Source organism: Erpetoichthys calabaricus, chromosome 5 (assembly GCF_900747795.2).
Source record: "Erpetoichthys calabaricus chromosome 5, fErpCal1.3, whole genome shotgun sequence".
Lineage (NCBI taxonomy): Eukaryota > Metazoa > Chordata > Cladistia > Polypteriformes > Polypteridae > Erpetoichthys > Erpetoichthys calabaricus.
Window position 1 is genome coordinate 154,220,701 of NC_041398.2, and position 18,164 is coordinate 154,238,864.

The window sequence follows — 18,164 nt, forward strand, 5'->3', positions numbered from 1 at the left end:
TTCCCTGTGTGTTCAGTGTTAACAACAACCTATGTAAACACATCAAAACAATTTTCATGTTTTAGTAATTGACAAAATGTTGACACGAACTGTTTTAATGTGTGAAGGCTGAAGTCCAAATATCAAACACTTTCACAAAAGGTGCAAATGTAATACGACTGCTTGTGGTGCAGCGGTAAAAATTGCTCACTTGCAATCAAAAGGCTGTGGGATTGATCCTAGGCCAGGGGTGGGCAAAGTCATTCCTGGAGGGCCGCAGTGGCCGCGGGTTTTTGTTCCAACCCAGTTGCTTAATTAGAAAACAATCCTTGCCAATAATTACATTTCATGGCTTGTTAGTGCTTTAACTCTGCTATGTCGAGTCATTCTCATATCCTAGATTTTTTTTCCCCATTCTAAGGATATCATCCAAATACTTTGAAGAGTAAAACGGATGGGTAATTCTCAATCCTTCACTTTTTATTCTCTCCTTTTGAAATATAAAATTAAACCAAATAGTGCACGATAAATACAGGTGTGAAGGGTAACAAGCAAAATGGATAACTGCTGGTTTCTTTTGTTGTTTGCATTTTATTGCTAATAAGGAGCAATTTAAAAACCGAAAATACAGTTGTTTAAGACTTAAGCAATAAGGGTTCAAAATCTTAATGAGAGAGAGAGAACTAAAATGAAGCAGAAGTGTTTCTAGAGCAATAACTGCTTATTAAGCAATTGGGTTGGAACAAAAACTTGCAGCCCTCCAGGAATGACTTTGCCCACCCCTGTCCTAGGTGCCTCGCACGTTTACTGTTTTGAGTAGTGAGTTGCTTGTACTGTTAGAATAACCACACATTTTAATTAACAGCCAGTGTAAATTTTATAGTACTTGTCAAAGTTGGCATTTCCCCCTGAAGATCTGACCCGGTTTTAATTTTAAACTGAATAACTAGGTTTTTTGAGACAATGGAACTGGAAATTCTGTCCGCTTTTATCCCTCCAGATCAAACACTGGTGAATGTGCTGCCATTGTATCTCGCAGTTTTATTCAGTGTTTCTGCTTACCCTGAATTGGTATGCACCTTATGGTCCAAGATGTCAAAGCTGCACTGACCAATACATGGGTGTATACATATTTGGAATAATTCATTTTATGACCTGTATAGTAAGTTTCAGAAAATATTGTGGCACTGATGCAACATTCATATTCACATACCTTCTTGTGCTTTGTAAGACTTTAAACCCATTCTACCCCTACCTGAGATCTTCCCAAAACTGCATATCCTAGAGTACAAAAAACTCCATGCACTAAAAATGTACAGAGGAAGAATAGAACAGAGGTCACTTCTGCATTATATGCAGTCCTCCAATTCAAATGTAAAGTTACCACAAACCCAAGGACTGTCCTTCATTCATTTACAATGTGTACCTGCTGCAATGTACACTTAAATTGAAGGGGCACCTGACACGGAGTTTGCTTTCCTGGGGGAAGCGATTATCTTGGAACAGAAGCTTGTCTGTTGCATCCTTGCCTTTTCTTGCAAGAAGCGATGAAATGGGAAAAGCTTCTGTGCAAGGTGAGCAAAACAGGTCTCAGTGGACCTGTGCATTCCTTGTATATTAAAGTGTATTGAACAACGCCAGGTCAAGCATATTGTAGCACACAGCAACCAGCCACTCATCCTCCTGCTCACAATGAATAAGCTTATGCCTTCTGCTCCATAATGTCAACGCAGCACCCGTTTGGGGTAGAGAGATGTATGACATTTTGAAGAAATCATTTGATCCCCTCAATAGTACCCAATCGGGGGGGATAAACCTTGTCACACTAATGCAATATTTGAAATGAACCACATCAGATCAGGTGTAAAAAACAATTTTTAAGATGGAAGAAACCTTATTTACTCAACTTTGTAATGTGCACTTTAAAATGACATGCTAGAGTCATCAACTCCTAGTTTGTGGGCCGATTTCAGTATGAGTGGCGATTCCAACCGAGCATCATTCTCTCTAATTAGCATATTTTATCAGTGTTTAAAGGCCAGTAGTTCTCATCCTTCCACTCTTAATTCACTAATGCAACTAAAGCTGTGGTTTTTTTGTTCTAAAAGGAAGGTCTAATTGGGTGTCCGCTGTATGAAAATTTTTAAACGTTCTTTAATGAGCGGTCCTAGTGGAAGCGTGTGAAGTAAAAACCAAAAGGGTACCAGCACTGAGCCTTGCAAGATGCCATATCTTGGCTATGTATAATGGAGTACTTTCAGCCCATTTCTGTGCATACTGGAATCAATTTGGTAAATAAGAACTAAACCAGACCGGGGGGGGGGGGATTTTTTTTTCGTACTTTTAGCCGGATGTAATTGACAATTTTGGCATGATACTGGATCTGTCGGTTTTTCGAAACTCTTGCTGTATGTGTTGTTATAGCAGCACATCCAAATCCTCAAACCTGCTCAGAGCAGGTTTGTTCTATGTAAACCAGGATTAGCTCACACACTTAGTCAGTGTCCATGCATGGAATTCATTCAGTCATGGCTTCACCGTTCATGAATGAGCAACCAATTGATATTGGTGCACAAATTTTATAAGAATCTCATAGAGGGGGTTGTGTGATCGACAAGATCCTTTATTGCTCCCAGAGGAATTTTTCAAAAAAAAAAAAAAAAAAAAAAAAAAAAAGACTGCTTTAGCGGAGGGGGGAATAGTGTACCTCAAATATATTAACCCCTTATATTCAAAGTCAGACTAGGCAAAGTTGTGCTCTCACAACCACACAGTATCATTGCCTTGTTTTTTGCAAGCAGCATTTTTTTTTTCTGCATTGCCTACAGTATATCTAAAAGGGCAGTTTGCCAGGCAATTCGTAAAGACTGGTTCTGAAATATTTCCTTAGTTTACAGTGTTTCCTGCACACCTGCGTGTGCAGATATGGCGTTTCATTCCATTGCAGGTAGGTAATACACAGGTAAAAATGTCCACAGTTCATGAAGAATCTCACAATTGGCCTAACCTCATTACCCAGGATTTCCAAATGTAATTGTGGCACATGGGACTGATCGGAGTGGAGTTTCATCAAACGTTATTTGGAAAATGTACCTCTCCTCCTGATGGATAATCAGTGTCTTCATCAAATATTTGACCTTCGCCAATATCTCGTTGGTCAAAGATGAGTTCTAGGGATGACATTCCCTGCAACTGACCCAACAAAAGAGGGCTATATGGAACATGCCTATGGCACACATGGAGGACAAATATATGCAATGACCATCCTTTACCTGAAATGAAGTGACCACTGCATCCTGCCACTGGTTCTGGGGAGTAGCTTCCCCCCTGGAATTCCCTGAAACAAGGTGGGCGTTTTGCTGGATAGACAACTCTTCTGCAGGGGTTAGTTCTGGACTGCATGGATCTCAATCTGTTTTTTGCTTGTCTGCCTTGTTAGCTTTAAAATGTTTTATTTGTCAAAAATTTAGTGTTATACCAATATTTACCAGTTTGAAGTATATTCTTGTAATTTAACCTGTTCCCATGTTCTCCTGGAATTATAACCTATTAAATCTGACAACGAATGCAGCATTTAATTTCCTGTGCAAGTACAATGCACACTGCTTCAGTGTTTAATTTGTCAGCCACTTTTTGTCAGCAGTCTTTTCTGGTTTGGGCTGCTTTTGCAGTGTTACCCCTTGTGCATATTAAAGCTTGAAATTCTTCATGCCTTTCAAAATAAAAAGGTCCTGCGCCACTTGTTTGGGAGAGTGCCCGTTCTTTTCTCATTTTACAGCCTATCAAAGACTTTCTGCTCATGTTTTTCTAGACTCATTAAATACATATTATATCCTATTTAATAAAATCCCTGTGCGTCCAGGTGTCCATGTATGTCTTCTGGTGAAGTGCACATGCGCGGGGCACAGTGCGATGTGTGATATTGCTGTCGGTTACAGGTGTTTTACGAAAGTACAAACCAGTATTACTGCGAGAGGAAATTTAAAGGTACACAATACAGCGACGCATATTACAGCCACATACAAGCCAGTATTATTGTCAGAAAATAAAAGGCATATTACCGACACACACGCCTGTATTACCTTTCATTTTCTCTGGCGGTATATTACGGACGTACAAGACAGTATTACTATTACAGAAAATTACACACGCAATACACGGTGGCAGCCCACGAAGAACGGTCAGCTCAGCAAGTAAACATCCACAAAGGCTGAAAGACAAAGAAAAATACGACCAACAAAAATGAGGTCAAAGTCCCTTGCCATTTAATATACTGTTCCTAATAATGTTTATGCACTACTGTTCTATTGCCCGTTATTGTAACGGGCTTAATGACTAGTAATCTGGGCTTTTCACTCGCCGTGTGCATTCATCTCGGATGATTAGATCCAGCTAGACTAATCCACTACATGGCTGCGGTGGGGGAAAAACCGACTTATCCCAGATGAGTTTCACCGGCATGAACTCCTCCAAGATGAGGGATCTGATGATTTTAAGTGACCTATGGAGAATACCCCCCAGGTCAGTGCTTGTAAACCCATTTTCTAGCCTGTACAGTAAAATAGAATGGTCAATAGACTGAAGCGAAGCATTTGCCACTAACATTTATTACAGTGGAGTGTCCATCAGAGGACATCAATGTAGTTTACAATTGGGGCCATTCCTGTAATATTACCAGTATGGAGCCAGACTTCAATTCCTCAAATTGATAAGCAACTGAAGCGCATTGGTGTCTACAAAGTGTGTTTTTATTGGGTCTAGGTCTAAGTAAATGGTTTGGCAGACTCCTTTAGTTATCAGGTATTGTGCCATGCAGTAACAAAGTATTAATGTGAAGACTAGGTGCTGCAAGAATGAACATAGAACGTACTTTTTTTTTTTTTTTTTATATCTATCTATCTATAATCATGGACTTGAACTAAAAAATAGCCACCTTTTTATTCTCGGTCCTAAATTGTGACATTAGCAAGACTATCTGTGCTACTTGGTGGTTTACCGACGTGGAGTAAAAATTAGCAATTTTATAACTTGAACATCATGAAACATTCTGTAATGTTGAATACTTTACCTACAGTAGATATGGTTAAATGTCTAGGACCTTTTTTTTCTAAGGTTTTATTAAAACTAGTTTCAGAAGCTGTCAATGTAACACTCCATTGAGATTTCTTTATCCTGATACAGAGTAGACTACATTGCTTAGTTGTAAAGATCACCTTTTTGTTATGCTTGCTTAACAAGGCAACAATAACACACTACATGACCCTGAATTGTTTCCCACACTGATAAAACAATTTAAGGCTCAGCCAATCCACTTTGGAACTACATTAGCCAGACATTTTGAGTTTCACATATTAGATGAATTCAAGTGCTTTCTGCTTAAAGTTGTATGTAAGGCTCCATACTAAAATTTCAATATACAGTCTTGGGGGGGTATTTTTCGTACGTCGCTTAAACCATCAGAGATCAGGTGCCTCATCTTGGATGAGTTAATGCAAGTGAAACTCATCCAGATAAGTCGATTTTTCAAACGCAGCTGTGTATTAGATTAGTGTAGCTGGATCTAATCATACGAGATGAATGTGCATGCCCATGCTGAGTGAAAAGCCCATATATATATTGAGTCTAGAAAACATGATCAAGTCTTAGGCTGCAACAAAATGATGAAAGAATGGGCGCATTTTTTTTTCACACACGTGGCGCAAGACCTTTTATTCGAAGGACACGAAGAATTTCAAGATTTAATATACACAACGGGTAACGCTGCAAAAGCAGCCCAGACCAGAAAAGACGGCTGGCAAAAAGTGGCCGAAAAAATTAAACGCTAAGTAGTGTACATTGTACTTACTGAATGCAGCGTTTCACTTTCTATGTGTCAGATTACATATTTAATGTCATAATTCCAGATCAAACGTGAGCACAAGGAGAACATGGGAACAGGTTAAAGTGAAGTACAAGAATATACTTCAAACTGGTAAATATTGGTATAGAACTATTTAAAGAATTGTTGACAAAGAATCATAATATAAAAAACTAATTTTAAAGCTAATAAGGAGGCAGACAAGCCAAAAACCGGTGGTCCACGCAGTCCAGACCTAACCCCTGCAGAAGAGTTGGCTCTCCAGCAAAATGCCCATCGCCCTGTTTCTGAGGGCATTCCAGGGGAAGCTCCTCCTCAGAACCAGTGGCAGGAAGCAGTGGTCACTTCATTTCAGGTAAAGGATGGTCATTGCATATTTGTCCATGTGTGCTATAGGTATGTTCCATATAGCCCTCTTTTTTGTTTGGTCAGTTGCAGGGAATGTCATATCCCTTGAACCGGTGTCTGACCGAGATATTAACGAAGGTCAAATATTTGATGAAGACACTGTCTGATCAAACATTTGGAAAATGTACCTCTCCTCCTGATGAATAATCAAACTCCACTCTGATCAGTTCCATGTGCCCCAATCACATTTGGAAATCCTGGTAATGAGAATGTTAAGCTGATTGTGGGATTCTTTATGGAACTGTGGGTGTTTTAGCCTGTGTTACCTACCTGCAATGGCATGAAATGCCTCTTTTATTGTCTGCACATGCAGGTGTCCAGGAAACACAATGAAAACCCGAAGGAAATGTTTCAGAGCCAAACAGACTTTACGAATTGCCTGGCAAACTGCACTTTTCGATAGATGTTCCGCATCGCCTACAGTATATATATATATATATATATATATATATATATATATATATATATATATATATATATATATAATAAAAAAAAAAAGTGCCGCTTGCAAGAAACCTCAGCAATGCATACTGTTTGTGTGGTTGTGAGACCCCGACTTCGCCGAGTTTGACTTCAAATATACGGAGCTAATAAATCTTTGAGGTACAATATTCCCCCTCGGCTAAAGCGGTATCTTTCGTACAGAATTTCCTCCGGGGGCAATAAAAGGATCTTGCCGATCGCGCAAAACCCTCTCTATATGAAATTCTCTTCGTATAATTTGAGCACCAATATCAATTGGTCGCTCATTCATGAACGGCGAAGCCCTGACTGGATGACTTCCATGCACCGTCACTGATCACGTGTGTAAACTAATCCTTGTTTACGTAGAACAAACCTGCTCCGAGCAAGTTTGCAGATTTGGATGTGTTGCTATGACAACACTTCCAGCAAGAGTTTCAAAAAACCGACCGATCCAGGAATCAAGCCAAATCGTTAACAATTACATCTGGCTAAGCGAGTAATCCACGTACGAAAAATACCCCCCTGGTCCTAATATTGGCACTACATTACTCTGATCTAGTAATCAACAAAACAAACTGCCCATGTCGTTTCTAGGTCTCCGGTGTGGCGTGGTGGTGCCGCTTCCTTGTAGTAAGGGACCCCCAGATCTACATTCAGTGTAGAGATCCTGAATGGATGACATAGTGAGCAAGGCAGGAACAATTCCTGAATGGGGCACCAGCTTATCACAGGGTGAATACGAGCACATAAATACACAAGGGTCAACTTAACGTAACAAAACCCCACATTCTACATGACTTGGCATGTTTGTTTCCTTTCCAAGTAAACCCACTAGAAGCCTACAAACTCAAGCCAGCAGCGCAACCTCCATGGCAGTGTGCCCCCACATGTTTAATACATGCTTTAATGCATTTAATCACAAAGATCCAGTATTTACCTTTGCATTCTAAATGTTCAGAGTAGGAATATCATGAAATGTATTTTGTGAGGAGATTGCTGCCTCCTCCGGTGCAAGAGTCTAAGCATGTAGTTGATTTAACATGGCTCAGGGAACACTTAACTAATGTAGCACATTAAATACATCAGATTATGACTGGATTTCAGAATCTAGAAGATTAAGATGAATTTTACAATGGTCTGCTTTAATTACAAACTACGAGAGTCGACATAATACACTTCCATAGCTATACTTCCAGAGAAAGGTAAATATAATGTGCACAGCGTTGCATTTAAATAATAAACTAATTGTAACCAATGAAAGTTGGGGAACTTGATGGGAGAGAATCATGGTATCAAATGTTTTAATTTTGCTTAATTCTTTGCTTAAATGAGAAATCAGTCTCCCAGAAATCCTCTAGTATAGAATTTGGGGTTCTTACAGCAGTTTGGAAAAGTGGAATGGATTTATTGGCTTCAGTTTTAGAATTTTCTGGGACCTTTTCCTAAAGGTTTTAAGTGGTGCAGATGGGGCTTTCCTGGCTGTTAGACCTGCATCGAGGTCACTGAGAAATACTAGCCATTTGAGGTCAAGTTAAACTCCCTATTGATTTAGGAAGGACACAAAATGGAACAGATACTTGTACAGATGTAGCTGCTCTTACCTCAAACAGTAAAATTCATGGCATTTGGGGAAACTCCAAATAACTTGATTTAGAATGAATTTTTAACCTCCTTTGCATGAGAGCTTGATATATTGTGGCTGGAGTCCGTAGTCTTTCAACCTCATTTTGAGCTTTTGCTTAATAACACGAACAATTGGACCTTTTTGAGCCAAAATGTACAGTATGTTGCAAGTATTTAATACTATGAGCTTTATTCGGGGGGGGGTGTCACTATCGCATAAGCAGCCTGTATTAAGATTGATTTTTAGGTCTCAGCACTGTAAGGATATCCTCAGTGCAACTGCAGACCAATGTCGTGTGGATGGAGCCCCATCTGTCACAGGCATACACCAATGATTCATATCTAGACAGTTGACTTTTGGGGGGGAAATGGCTGAAACATTTTCAGACTCTCACAATTTGTGTTCTAATGGCAGTAAGCTGAGCAATTTCTTTCTTGGAAGAATTTGCTGTCAAAAATGGAAGTGTTAATCTGTGGACACCACCTGCTATAGGTGTCAACTTCAAGTCAAACATTTTTAACTAAATCTTCAAAACATTCAGAGTTGAAATTTGTTCTAAAGTGCCTGACGGGGTAGGTTTAAAATAGCAGATGCCATGTTATGTCATCAATATTGTAGTTACTTGAGCATTGTTCTCTGACACACACTTACCAGATCATCTACATCTGTCCCAATTAACTTTAGCTGCATGCTTAGAAATCTGCTGGAGCACTTTAAATTTTGGTTTATTAGACCACTAAACCAGGCAATGAAACAAAGCGACAAACCGAATCATACTTGATAAAAGGACAACTTGGTCCTTATTCTACTCTTAGTAGTTTGAGTTTACAGAGGAGAAATAACTGGTTGCATTTGGAACTTTTTTTTGCATTCCAGTTAAGATTATGTAAGTTCTTTACTCTTATATTCACTACCTCTTCCCCAAAACAATGGGTGAACATAGATTTTTTTTTTTTTTTTTTTAAAACGTTCAGGGAGTTATTACACAAGTTTACCCCACAGGCCGCTTGATTTTTATAGTGGCTTTCATCCTCCCCAGATGTGTCCTATGAGCATGGTGTTGCCTCCATATTTGATAATGGAGCTGTGTTCCTTGTTCTGTCTCTGGGTCACGTGTGTGTGTGTGTGTGTATGTATGTATGTATATATATATATATATATATATATATATATATATATATATATATATATATATATAATATGTGTGTGTGTATATATAAAAATAATAAATTAGTAATGGTGATGAGACAAACTCCTGCAGACTTCCTCTGACTTAAATTGTAAAGGGACATGACACTTTCAAGAGTCTGGAGTACATGTGTTAAATGGGTTTACATTCATACTACTCGGTTTTCCAATCTGTATGGGAGGGTGTATGTTGAATGCTGAAGAAAAATCCAGAAATAGTGCTGACATGTACCAGGCTAATATAGTGTACACACTTTGATGGATAACAAGCAGAGCATCTTCAACACTTGTTGCACAGTAAGCAAATTGGTGGTTATCCTGAAGACTTTCGCGGTCAATGGTTTTTCACCAAATGTTTGAAGCATTTAGTTGGAATAGAGGTGAATGACCCTGGTCTGTACTCCATTCACACAGCTTGGCCTGGAAGCATTAAACTGGGGTAATCACTAATTTATTTCCACAGCTTAGGTACAATGCTACAGGTCAAAAACCAGTTATAAAGCAAATGGGGTGGGGGGGGGGGGGGAGAAAAACGAAAGCTGCTTAACACTAGAATTACCAGAGCCTATGAAAAAATTCGTAGATCCGGCCCACCTTAAATTGCTTCTTAAATCCGTTCACACCTCTCCGCCAGCATCCTTTGTCTTCTAAATGTGCTGATAAAAGACCAGCAGCCGGCTATTCCATCCCCCCCACCGACTTAAAACGTGCGCAAACTTTTCCCAGCTCATGCCTTGACTGATTATCTATCTGGGAGTGAAGTGGAGTTTTAGACCTTTTTTAAAACCAAAATCTCCAGACAACACATGGCTTTTTTGGCAAAAGTTCCCCTGTGTCATGTTCAACTTTGTGTGCTACAGCTTCAGTTTCAGAATGTTCTGTCCATTTTCAATGTTCAATATCTCCACGAACATATGTACTGTTGCATTTGTGTTAGTGGTGCAGCAGTGAAAAGTAATTCATTCTCTCCCCCAACCCAAACAGTTTCCCGCTGCACCACGTTCTGAACTTTGTTTAGGCTAATTAAACTGGTGGTGTGGTATAAGAAAAATCTATATCCTAACAAAAATAAATGGCTTTTTGTATGAACTAGTATACTGCCCAGCGCTAGGTCAAGGGTTCGAATTTCCTATCTTCTCTATATTTAGTGCTTTGAGTAGTGAGGCTAATTATGACATTGTAACATTTTATATATATATATATATATATATATATATATATATATATATATATATATATATATATATATATAATATAAAAAAAGTGCTTGTAAAATGTTTTCCTCACACCAATCAACATTTTGAACAATTTTTATTCAAGAATCATTCAAAATGCCAGTGTCTGTGAGACATTGACAAGGCTGTAAAAACTTGTCAATTAATAGTGTGGTTTTTGGTGTCTTGTTTCACTAGTGCTAGCACATAGTAACTGGGTAATGCTTTGCAACGTAACCGGTAGGCATGGAATAGTTACCCCTTTCAGTTTTTTACAATTAACTGAAATTCCTATTGGCAATTTAGCACATACGATCGTGTGGGGTGGGTAACCCCCTGAAGTATTACTCTTGTCGTCATGCAAATTTTTTTACTTTTTTTTTATATACAGTATATTTTAAATTACTAGTACAATTCTAAACCGGATAAACTACACAAATTAGGAGCACTTTGAAAACACATCAGATCATAATGGTGGGGGGAATCATGCTGGAGATCTATACTGATATGGACTAGGTAATGCTAGGAATGAAAGGATGCCACATTGTTTGGAAATTTATCAACCTACAGAGGGCTAAATTCAGACACTGGAAAAAATCATGTGGCAGGCTAGTTCATTTTGCTGAAATTTCATTGAAGCAACTCGATTGTACTCGATAGTTTTATATGGACCACACATACTTGTATGCATGCCTGACAATATCTGGGCATGCCCCTAATAAGATGACGGTGTCCTAGGGGAGGTGTTTTATTGGATTTTGCTCCGGAGAGCATGGAGGCCAGTCCTTTATTCATTCTATATCCATCCTCCAGGATCTGCCTGCGCACACGCCACAGGAGGCTGGGCATTGTCATGCACCATGATGAACCCACTACACCAGCATAGGGTCTGACAATGGGTCCAAGAATTCCATCCCAATGCCTAATGGCATTCAAGGTGCTGTTGTCTAACCTGTAGAGGTCTGTGCGTCCCTCCATGGATATGCCTTCCCAGACCATCGGTGACCCACCACCAAACGGGTCATGCTGAGCAATGTTACAGGCAGCATAACATTCTCCATTGCTCCTCCCAGACCCTCAAATTTCATTGACTTGATACTAGGATTAAAGTGTGAATTTTTTGAGCAGTATATTTACGTACAGGATTATGACAAAGTGTTAAGTGAATGTTAATTGAAGTTCACATGTTGGAATAAAGTTTTAGGATAAGGTAGTTAACATTTTAAATGTTGCACGATGGCTTGAAATCCTGTGTAGTGGGTGTTCTGTACAGCTTTTTTTTTTTTTATTTATTTTTTTTTTTTATAAGCACTAACTACCTGCACATAGAAGTAGCAAGAGATTGCTTACCAAATAAGCATATTCCTTAAATTCAATTGTGGCTTGTTACTTTTGTGAATTTTTTTTTTTTTTTTTCCTCACCTCCATTGTTTAAGCTTGAATGCGTTTATAGGATGTAAATTTTGTGTGAATGTTTAATGCTATAGAGAAACTCTGATCAAAGCTCAGCAAGCTTTGCCAATACGCAATACCAAGGGTTTAAACTATGCCTTAAACTAAACTTAATATTGATTTTTAACTTAAATAGGAATTGACTTGGATTAAGTTAATTTTGTATAGTTTCTCTCCTTTTGACTAACAACTTTTAATTTATGGTGGTGGCCCTTCAAGACATTTCTTTATGAAAAGGTCTTCTGGACTGGGGTTTTTTATTTAGAAGCTGGTTTAAACTCATACACACAAGGATGAAAGGTACTTAAAGATAACTCAAAAAAATTGGCTGTAGAATTGCCTAAAGAGCTAAATATTATGGATTATCAGTTTACTTTTTTCATAGGTGTGCAGGCTCTTGCTACTCAGTGAGAGGGTTTTCTCCACTGCTGGAGACATGCCTGGAGTGTTGCACTTGATACCAGAGAAGGTTGATATGCTTTCGTTAACAAGAACTGTTGCATACATATGCATACACTGCATTTGTGATATTTTTACGTTGGAGGAAATTTTCTCCATTTTAACAGTATAATCTGGATATAATCGGAGAATCCAAGAACCAGATTTGATAAGCAAAATCGGATTTGGATTCTTTAAAATCTAAATACCCAACCTTTTATATTGTGCAACTTTCTCCTAGATTTCCAGCTTATTAGTAAAACACTACCTCTTATCTGATCCCCTGCTGACAGCTTTCACTAAACATGAGAGCTTTACCGTATAAACTGCTTTTGTACTGTTAGCAAGGATAGTGTGGTAATTTTTTGTCTTTAAATGACTGTGAAGATGGTCATTACTACCACAATAGCCTAGTTAATAAGGTAGTTGCAGTTTCCCATAGTTATGTACCCAGTAAACTTTTTAAAATATGACTTACATTTAAATTTACGGTCTGCATTTTGGGGTGGGCCAATAGCACACACTTCTGTACTAGGATTTTTCCCTAATCCATTCCACATAAATTGACTGTCCTAACTAAGTTGTGGCTCATCATCCAACTGAAGACTTGCTTTTAAATTCCATTTTACATAAAGGGTAACCTTGCTTTCTGTTGGTCATTCCTCAAGTGCCCTTTGTTAAGTTTTACTGCTATGTCAATTATGCTACCTGCAATTCCACCTCACTCGTTTTATTTTTTGATGCTAGTATTAAGACGAGCTATATTTGATTTACTTTTGTACTTCAACTTTAGGTTAGTATTTTATATTACTATGCATATGTTTTTACTATGATCATTCATGTGCAGTTCTAAACTTCACATGTCCTCAACTCCCACCCCCAACACATTGGGTCCCCTTGGGTTCAATTACTAATCATTTGGTGTGGGTTCCACATGTTCCAGAAGGGCTCAGTGCCCTATAAACCTAAAGCCTTCTACCAAACACGAAGGTTTCAGCCATGTTAAGCCTAATTTTATTTATTTATTTTTTTACACATGGACTGGTGCATGGCAAAGGCAGAACTTGGGAGAAGACTACCTGGTCCTTACTGCTTCTCCACCTGACTCCACATTGTTTAAATTTTGTATTACTGAAGTGATGGACAATAAAAAATACAAGGGTTTTTAAGGGTTAGAAAAAATGACAACTGGATCCACCCTGGCCAAGAGCCTGTTCACCCTTCCAGGGAGGCCTTTCAATCCTTCATCTAATAGAGTGCGTAAACCTGTGTTTCAGATTTGATCTAAACCCCTTTTTATTACAACCTCTTTTGAGGGAGCTGATTTAGAAGTGGCCTGTTGGGATTCCTCATGCCTGCTTACCACCTCAGACTTCAGGCACACTGTCCAGCTCTGCAAGCATCTGAAAATGTTTCGATTTCTTCTAATTTGGGAGTTGAAGCCCTGACAGTCATACTTTTTGCCTTGTGCCTGTCGCACTGACCCTGTTTAGACCTTTGTGGTCTAGAGCCTCCTATGTCCCCATTAACTACATTTTTGGTCAGGTATGCACAGTCCCTATAGGAATTGGCTAGCCTGCATTCTAATAATTCAGTGACCCTTGGGTCATGGTCCTGGGTCAGCTGGCATCTCTTACAGATATAGCTTTTAAGGAGGACTGATCCTGCTAAGCCACCAGCCAAAAAGTCCAGAACTTTCCACGTTCTGGCGTCTATTTGGATTAGTGAACTGCTTAACCCCTTAAATTTTTTTTAAATTGTTAAAATTGGATTGGCTATCGCCTTCTGTCCCCTTAAGCTTATGTACCCTAGGTTCTTGTCTATAAGCCGGACTCGTGTATAAGCCGGAGACCAAAAATCATACGCATTTTTAAAATAAAATCTTATCATAGATAAGCCAGACTCATGGATAAGCCGAACGTACTATAACTAATAGAAGGGAGGGAGGTCAGTGGTCTCACTCGCACCCATTTAATTTCTTTAAGGGGGGGGAGAGTGTGAGATATTGGTGTCTCTCTCACTCCCCGCATGGCGTGGCCGGAGCGCGTTCTTTCTGCTCTGGGCGTCACCGAGTGAACACGCGCGCTTAGCAGTCATTTAAATTGTGATTTTATATGTAAGCATATTTAAATAAATATCGCGGATTTTTTGCTGGTTCGCGGATTTCTGCGGACAATGGGTCTTTTAATTTCTGGTACATGCTTCCTCAGTTGGTTTGCCCAGTTGATTTCATACAAGGGACGTTATTGGCAGATGGCTGAGAAGCTACCCAGCTTACTTTTCTCTCTCTCTCTCTCTTGCGCTGACTATCTGTGATCCTGACGTATGGGGAATGAGCAGGGGAGCTGTTCGCACACCTAGACGATACGGACGCTCGTCTAAAAATGCTGAAAGATTATTTTCACGTTGCTATCTTTTGTGCAGCTTCCTGAAACGACATGCTGCACAGTGCTTCGCATACTTAAAAGCCAAACAGCACCATTGATTTTGTTTGCTAGAGATTGTTTTCTCTATCTGTGACATTCTGTGCTCCTGACACACTCCTTTGAAGAGGAAGATATGTTTGCATTCTTTTAATTGTGAGACAGAACTGTCATCTCTGTCTTGTCATGGAGCAGAGTTTAAACTTTTGAAAAAGAGACAAATGTTTGTTTGCAGTGTTTGAATAACGTTCCTGTCTCTCTACAACCTCCTGTGTTTCTGCGCAAATCTGTGACCCAAGCATGACAATATAAAAATAACCATATAAACATATGGTTTCTACTTCGCGGATTTTCTTATTTCGCGGGTGGCTCTGGAACGCAACCCCCGCGATGGAGGAGGGATTACTGTATTAGCCGGACTTATGTATAAGCAGATATTTTTTCATTTTCACAACTTTTTTCCTTAGATAAGCCGCGGCTTATAGACCAGAACTTAGGGTAATACTCTTCCCCTTCTGGCTGTGTCTGTGTGAAGTTAAACTCTTCCATTGTTGGCTTTAACTTTGCCCCCTTTTTTTTTTTTTATATAAATATACACCTTGCATTCTTTTTGCCTATATAGTTTTAATATTCTGCGTTTTGCCTGATTTAATATCGGTAATCCTTCCTAAGCACCATTATCGAAGCCATCCTTCTATTCAGTACTTCCATAAGAACTTGCTGACTGAATGCTACCCACTGCTGGTTATTTTTCTACTACCCTCATCAGTGCTTAATCCTGCATGCCTCTCTGCATACTGCAGGGCCTTCGTCTTTAGTGGTTTCAAGTCTGCCATCTACCTGTAGTTTGCCTTTTCCCTCCTGTATGTCCTCACTTTTCCTAGTGCTGTTTTTACATAAAGTACAATCTCCAAATATTCTTTAGAGACATGCCACTAAAGGATCACTGTTAAATTTTAGTTGCTACAAAGCTGTTTTATGGACTGGCCAGTTACTTATATTCCATGCCTCACCCCATCTTGCTGATGCTACTTGTTCTAGTAACTTTTTTACAAATGCTTTTTAGAATCCTCTATCAAACCCCTTAAGGGTGAAAAGCTTTAAAAATCCCTTGCCAGTACCTTTGCTCCTAAAATCATTGGTTGCTGCAGAGTGTTTTGGCTTTAATAAACTCGCACAGCAGTAATACAGTTGGAATTTTTTTTCCTTGCTCTAACAAGGAATGTTGGTGCTGGTTTCCAGTGTTGGTCAGGATTTCTTAGCCTTCTAGTTCAGGAGGCCTGGTATAGGATACACTCAACCCACTGGAGGTAGTTGGTGAAGGTGAGAATGCAAACTAAATTGATGGTCATAAAATAAAAAATTGACACTATATAAAGTAAGTTTTAGCCAAAAAATTTCAGCTTCTGATGAATGCTACACTTAAAGCAGTACGCCTCACTATCCTTGCTGCTCACTGGATCCCTGGCCTGGTGGTGTGGGATTTTTAGTTTTTGAGGGAGATTTGTTTTGCTTCTGTAAAAGCTTAGTTGCCTTGTGGGACAATCTCTCAGTCTTTGGATGTGCTCTTTTAACAAGATGTATCAAAAAGGCGAAATTCTCACATGGAGGATCTGTACAAAACTTTTTTCAAAACCTGGCTGGATCTAATCCAATAACATTTTGGAATAAGCATTTAAGTTGAAGCAGATTCTTAGTTTTACTTTGCTGGTCTAGCTTTCTCATGGTGGTTGTGGGGGTTTCATACCTACTTTTGTTAAACTTGACTTGCTTGTATAGAATGTTTTTGATTTTTAATGTTTTTACAAAACAAAAAAAAAAAACCCTAAAAGGTTGAATTTCTTGACTGCATGTAAAGTTCATACTTAAATGTGTTTAATCTCCCACATTGTGCTTTGTTTTGGCTTTCATGTTTTAGTTTTTATGCATTAATGTAATGGGTATTTAAATTGAGTGATGGTCCTCATGGGGGGTGTGTGTATGTAAATTTTAATTTCTCTTCCTTAGGTTATGAAGAATGTGAGCAGTCTCAGTTTAGGTGTGGAAATGGCCGATGTGTCCCTTCTGTTTGGAAGTGTGATGGTGATGAGGACTGCTCAGATGGGAGTGATGAAGAACCATGTGGTGAGTTGATTGTATAGTGACCCTGCAGGGATGGATACATGAGCTTTAGGTAGTTATTAGGGATGGCGCTGTTTTCCACAGTAAATTTAAAAAAAAAAAAAAAAAAAAAAAAAAAAGAAAGCTGCAGGAGGTGTGGGTGCCATCTCTTCTACCACTTCATCTTTTCCCCACTTCTGTGGTATCTTTGTGTGATAAATCTTCATACAGCTTAGTCCTGCACTTCCTCCTCAGTCAAACCCTTTTCCTTTAGGTCATCTTACATCTTTGTATTTTCTTCATTCAAAAGCTTTAAGTACCTCTTCAGTCTATTCCAGTTCCTGTCTTGCTCATTCAAGACCACACTTTACTAAACATTGACTTTATCCAATGTAAAATCCTTACCAGCCTTATTCCAAGAATTTGCTATTGCAAAATTTAAATCTTTTTGAGATGTCTATTCCAAAGCTTGTGTTTTACCTATTGCTGCCTTGTTCTTTAAATTTTTTCTTGGATTGGTACCATGTCTTTTGCCTTTATTAGACATGGTGGAACACTAGTGCTGGATGTGATAAAGGCATTGTCCCCAGGTAGCGTCCTTGCTGTCGTCCCACCCAACACCTCTTCACCTACTCTTAATGACTTTCCTATTCTTCCCACCATTCTGCCACTCTATCAAATGATTAGACTTCATTTAAGTCTCCCTAAACCTGCTCTTCCACTTCTGTTCTCTTGTACTATAGCCTTGGTGCTGCTTGCTCTGGTTTGATTCTCTGGTTTATTCTGATCTCCAAGTCCACCACTTTATGCTGTACTCTTGCGCTTCATTATTCACCTTAAATTTTCTTTTCAGATGAGATCCTTGGCACATTAAAGTGTTCCCACCCCCCCTCTACTAACGCAAGTCAAAGCTGATTTAGTTTTCATAATGTTGTTTTACCAAATCAGAAGCCCTGGCAATATCTGTACTCTTCCCCTACTCCTTACCCTCCATGTATCCTCTCGTCTTCCTATAC

General features: G+C 39.0%; 1 protein-coding gene across 2 annotated transcripts in view; it reads left to right on the top strand.

The window, feature by feature from the left end:
• The window catches only part of vldlr (very low density lipoprotein receptor), a 308,802-nt gene that overhangs the window by 15,962 nt on the left and 274,676 nt on the right, over positions 1-18,164 (top strand). For both annotated transcript variants that reach the window (XM_051927741.1, XM_051927740.1), the window contains exon 2: positions 17,056-17,172. In XM_051927741.1, the coding sequence (XP_051783701.1) occupies positions 17,056-17,172 (117 nt within the window). The remainder of the gene's footprint in view (positions 1-17,055; positions 17,173-18,164) is intronic.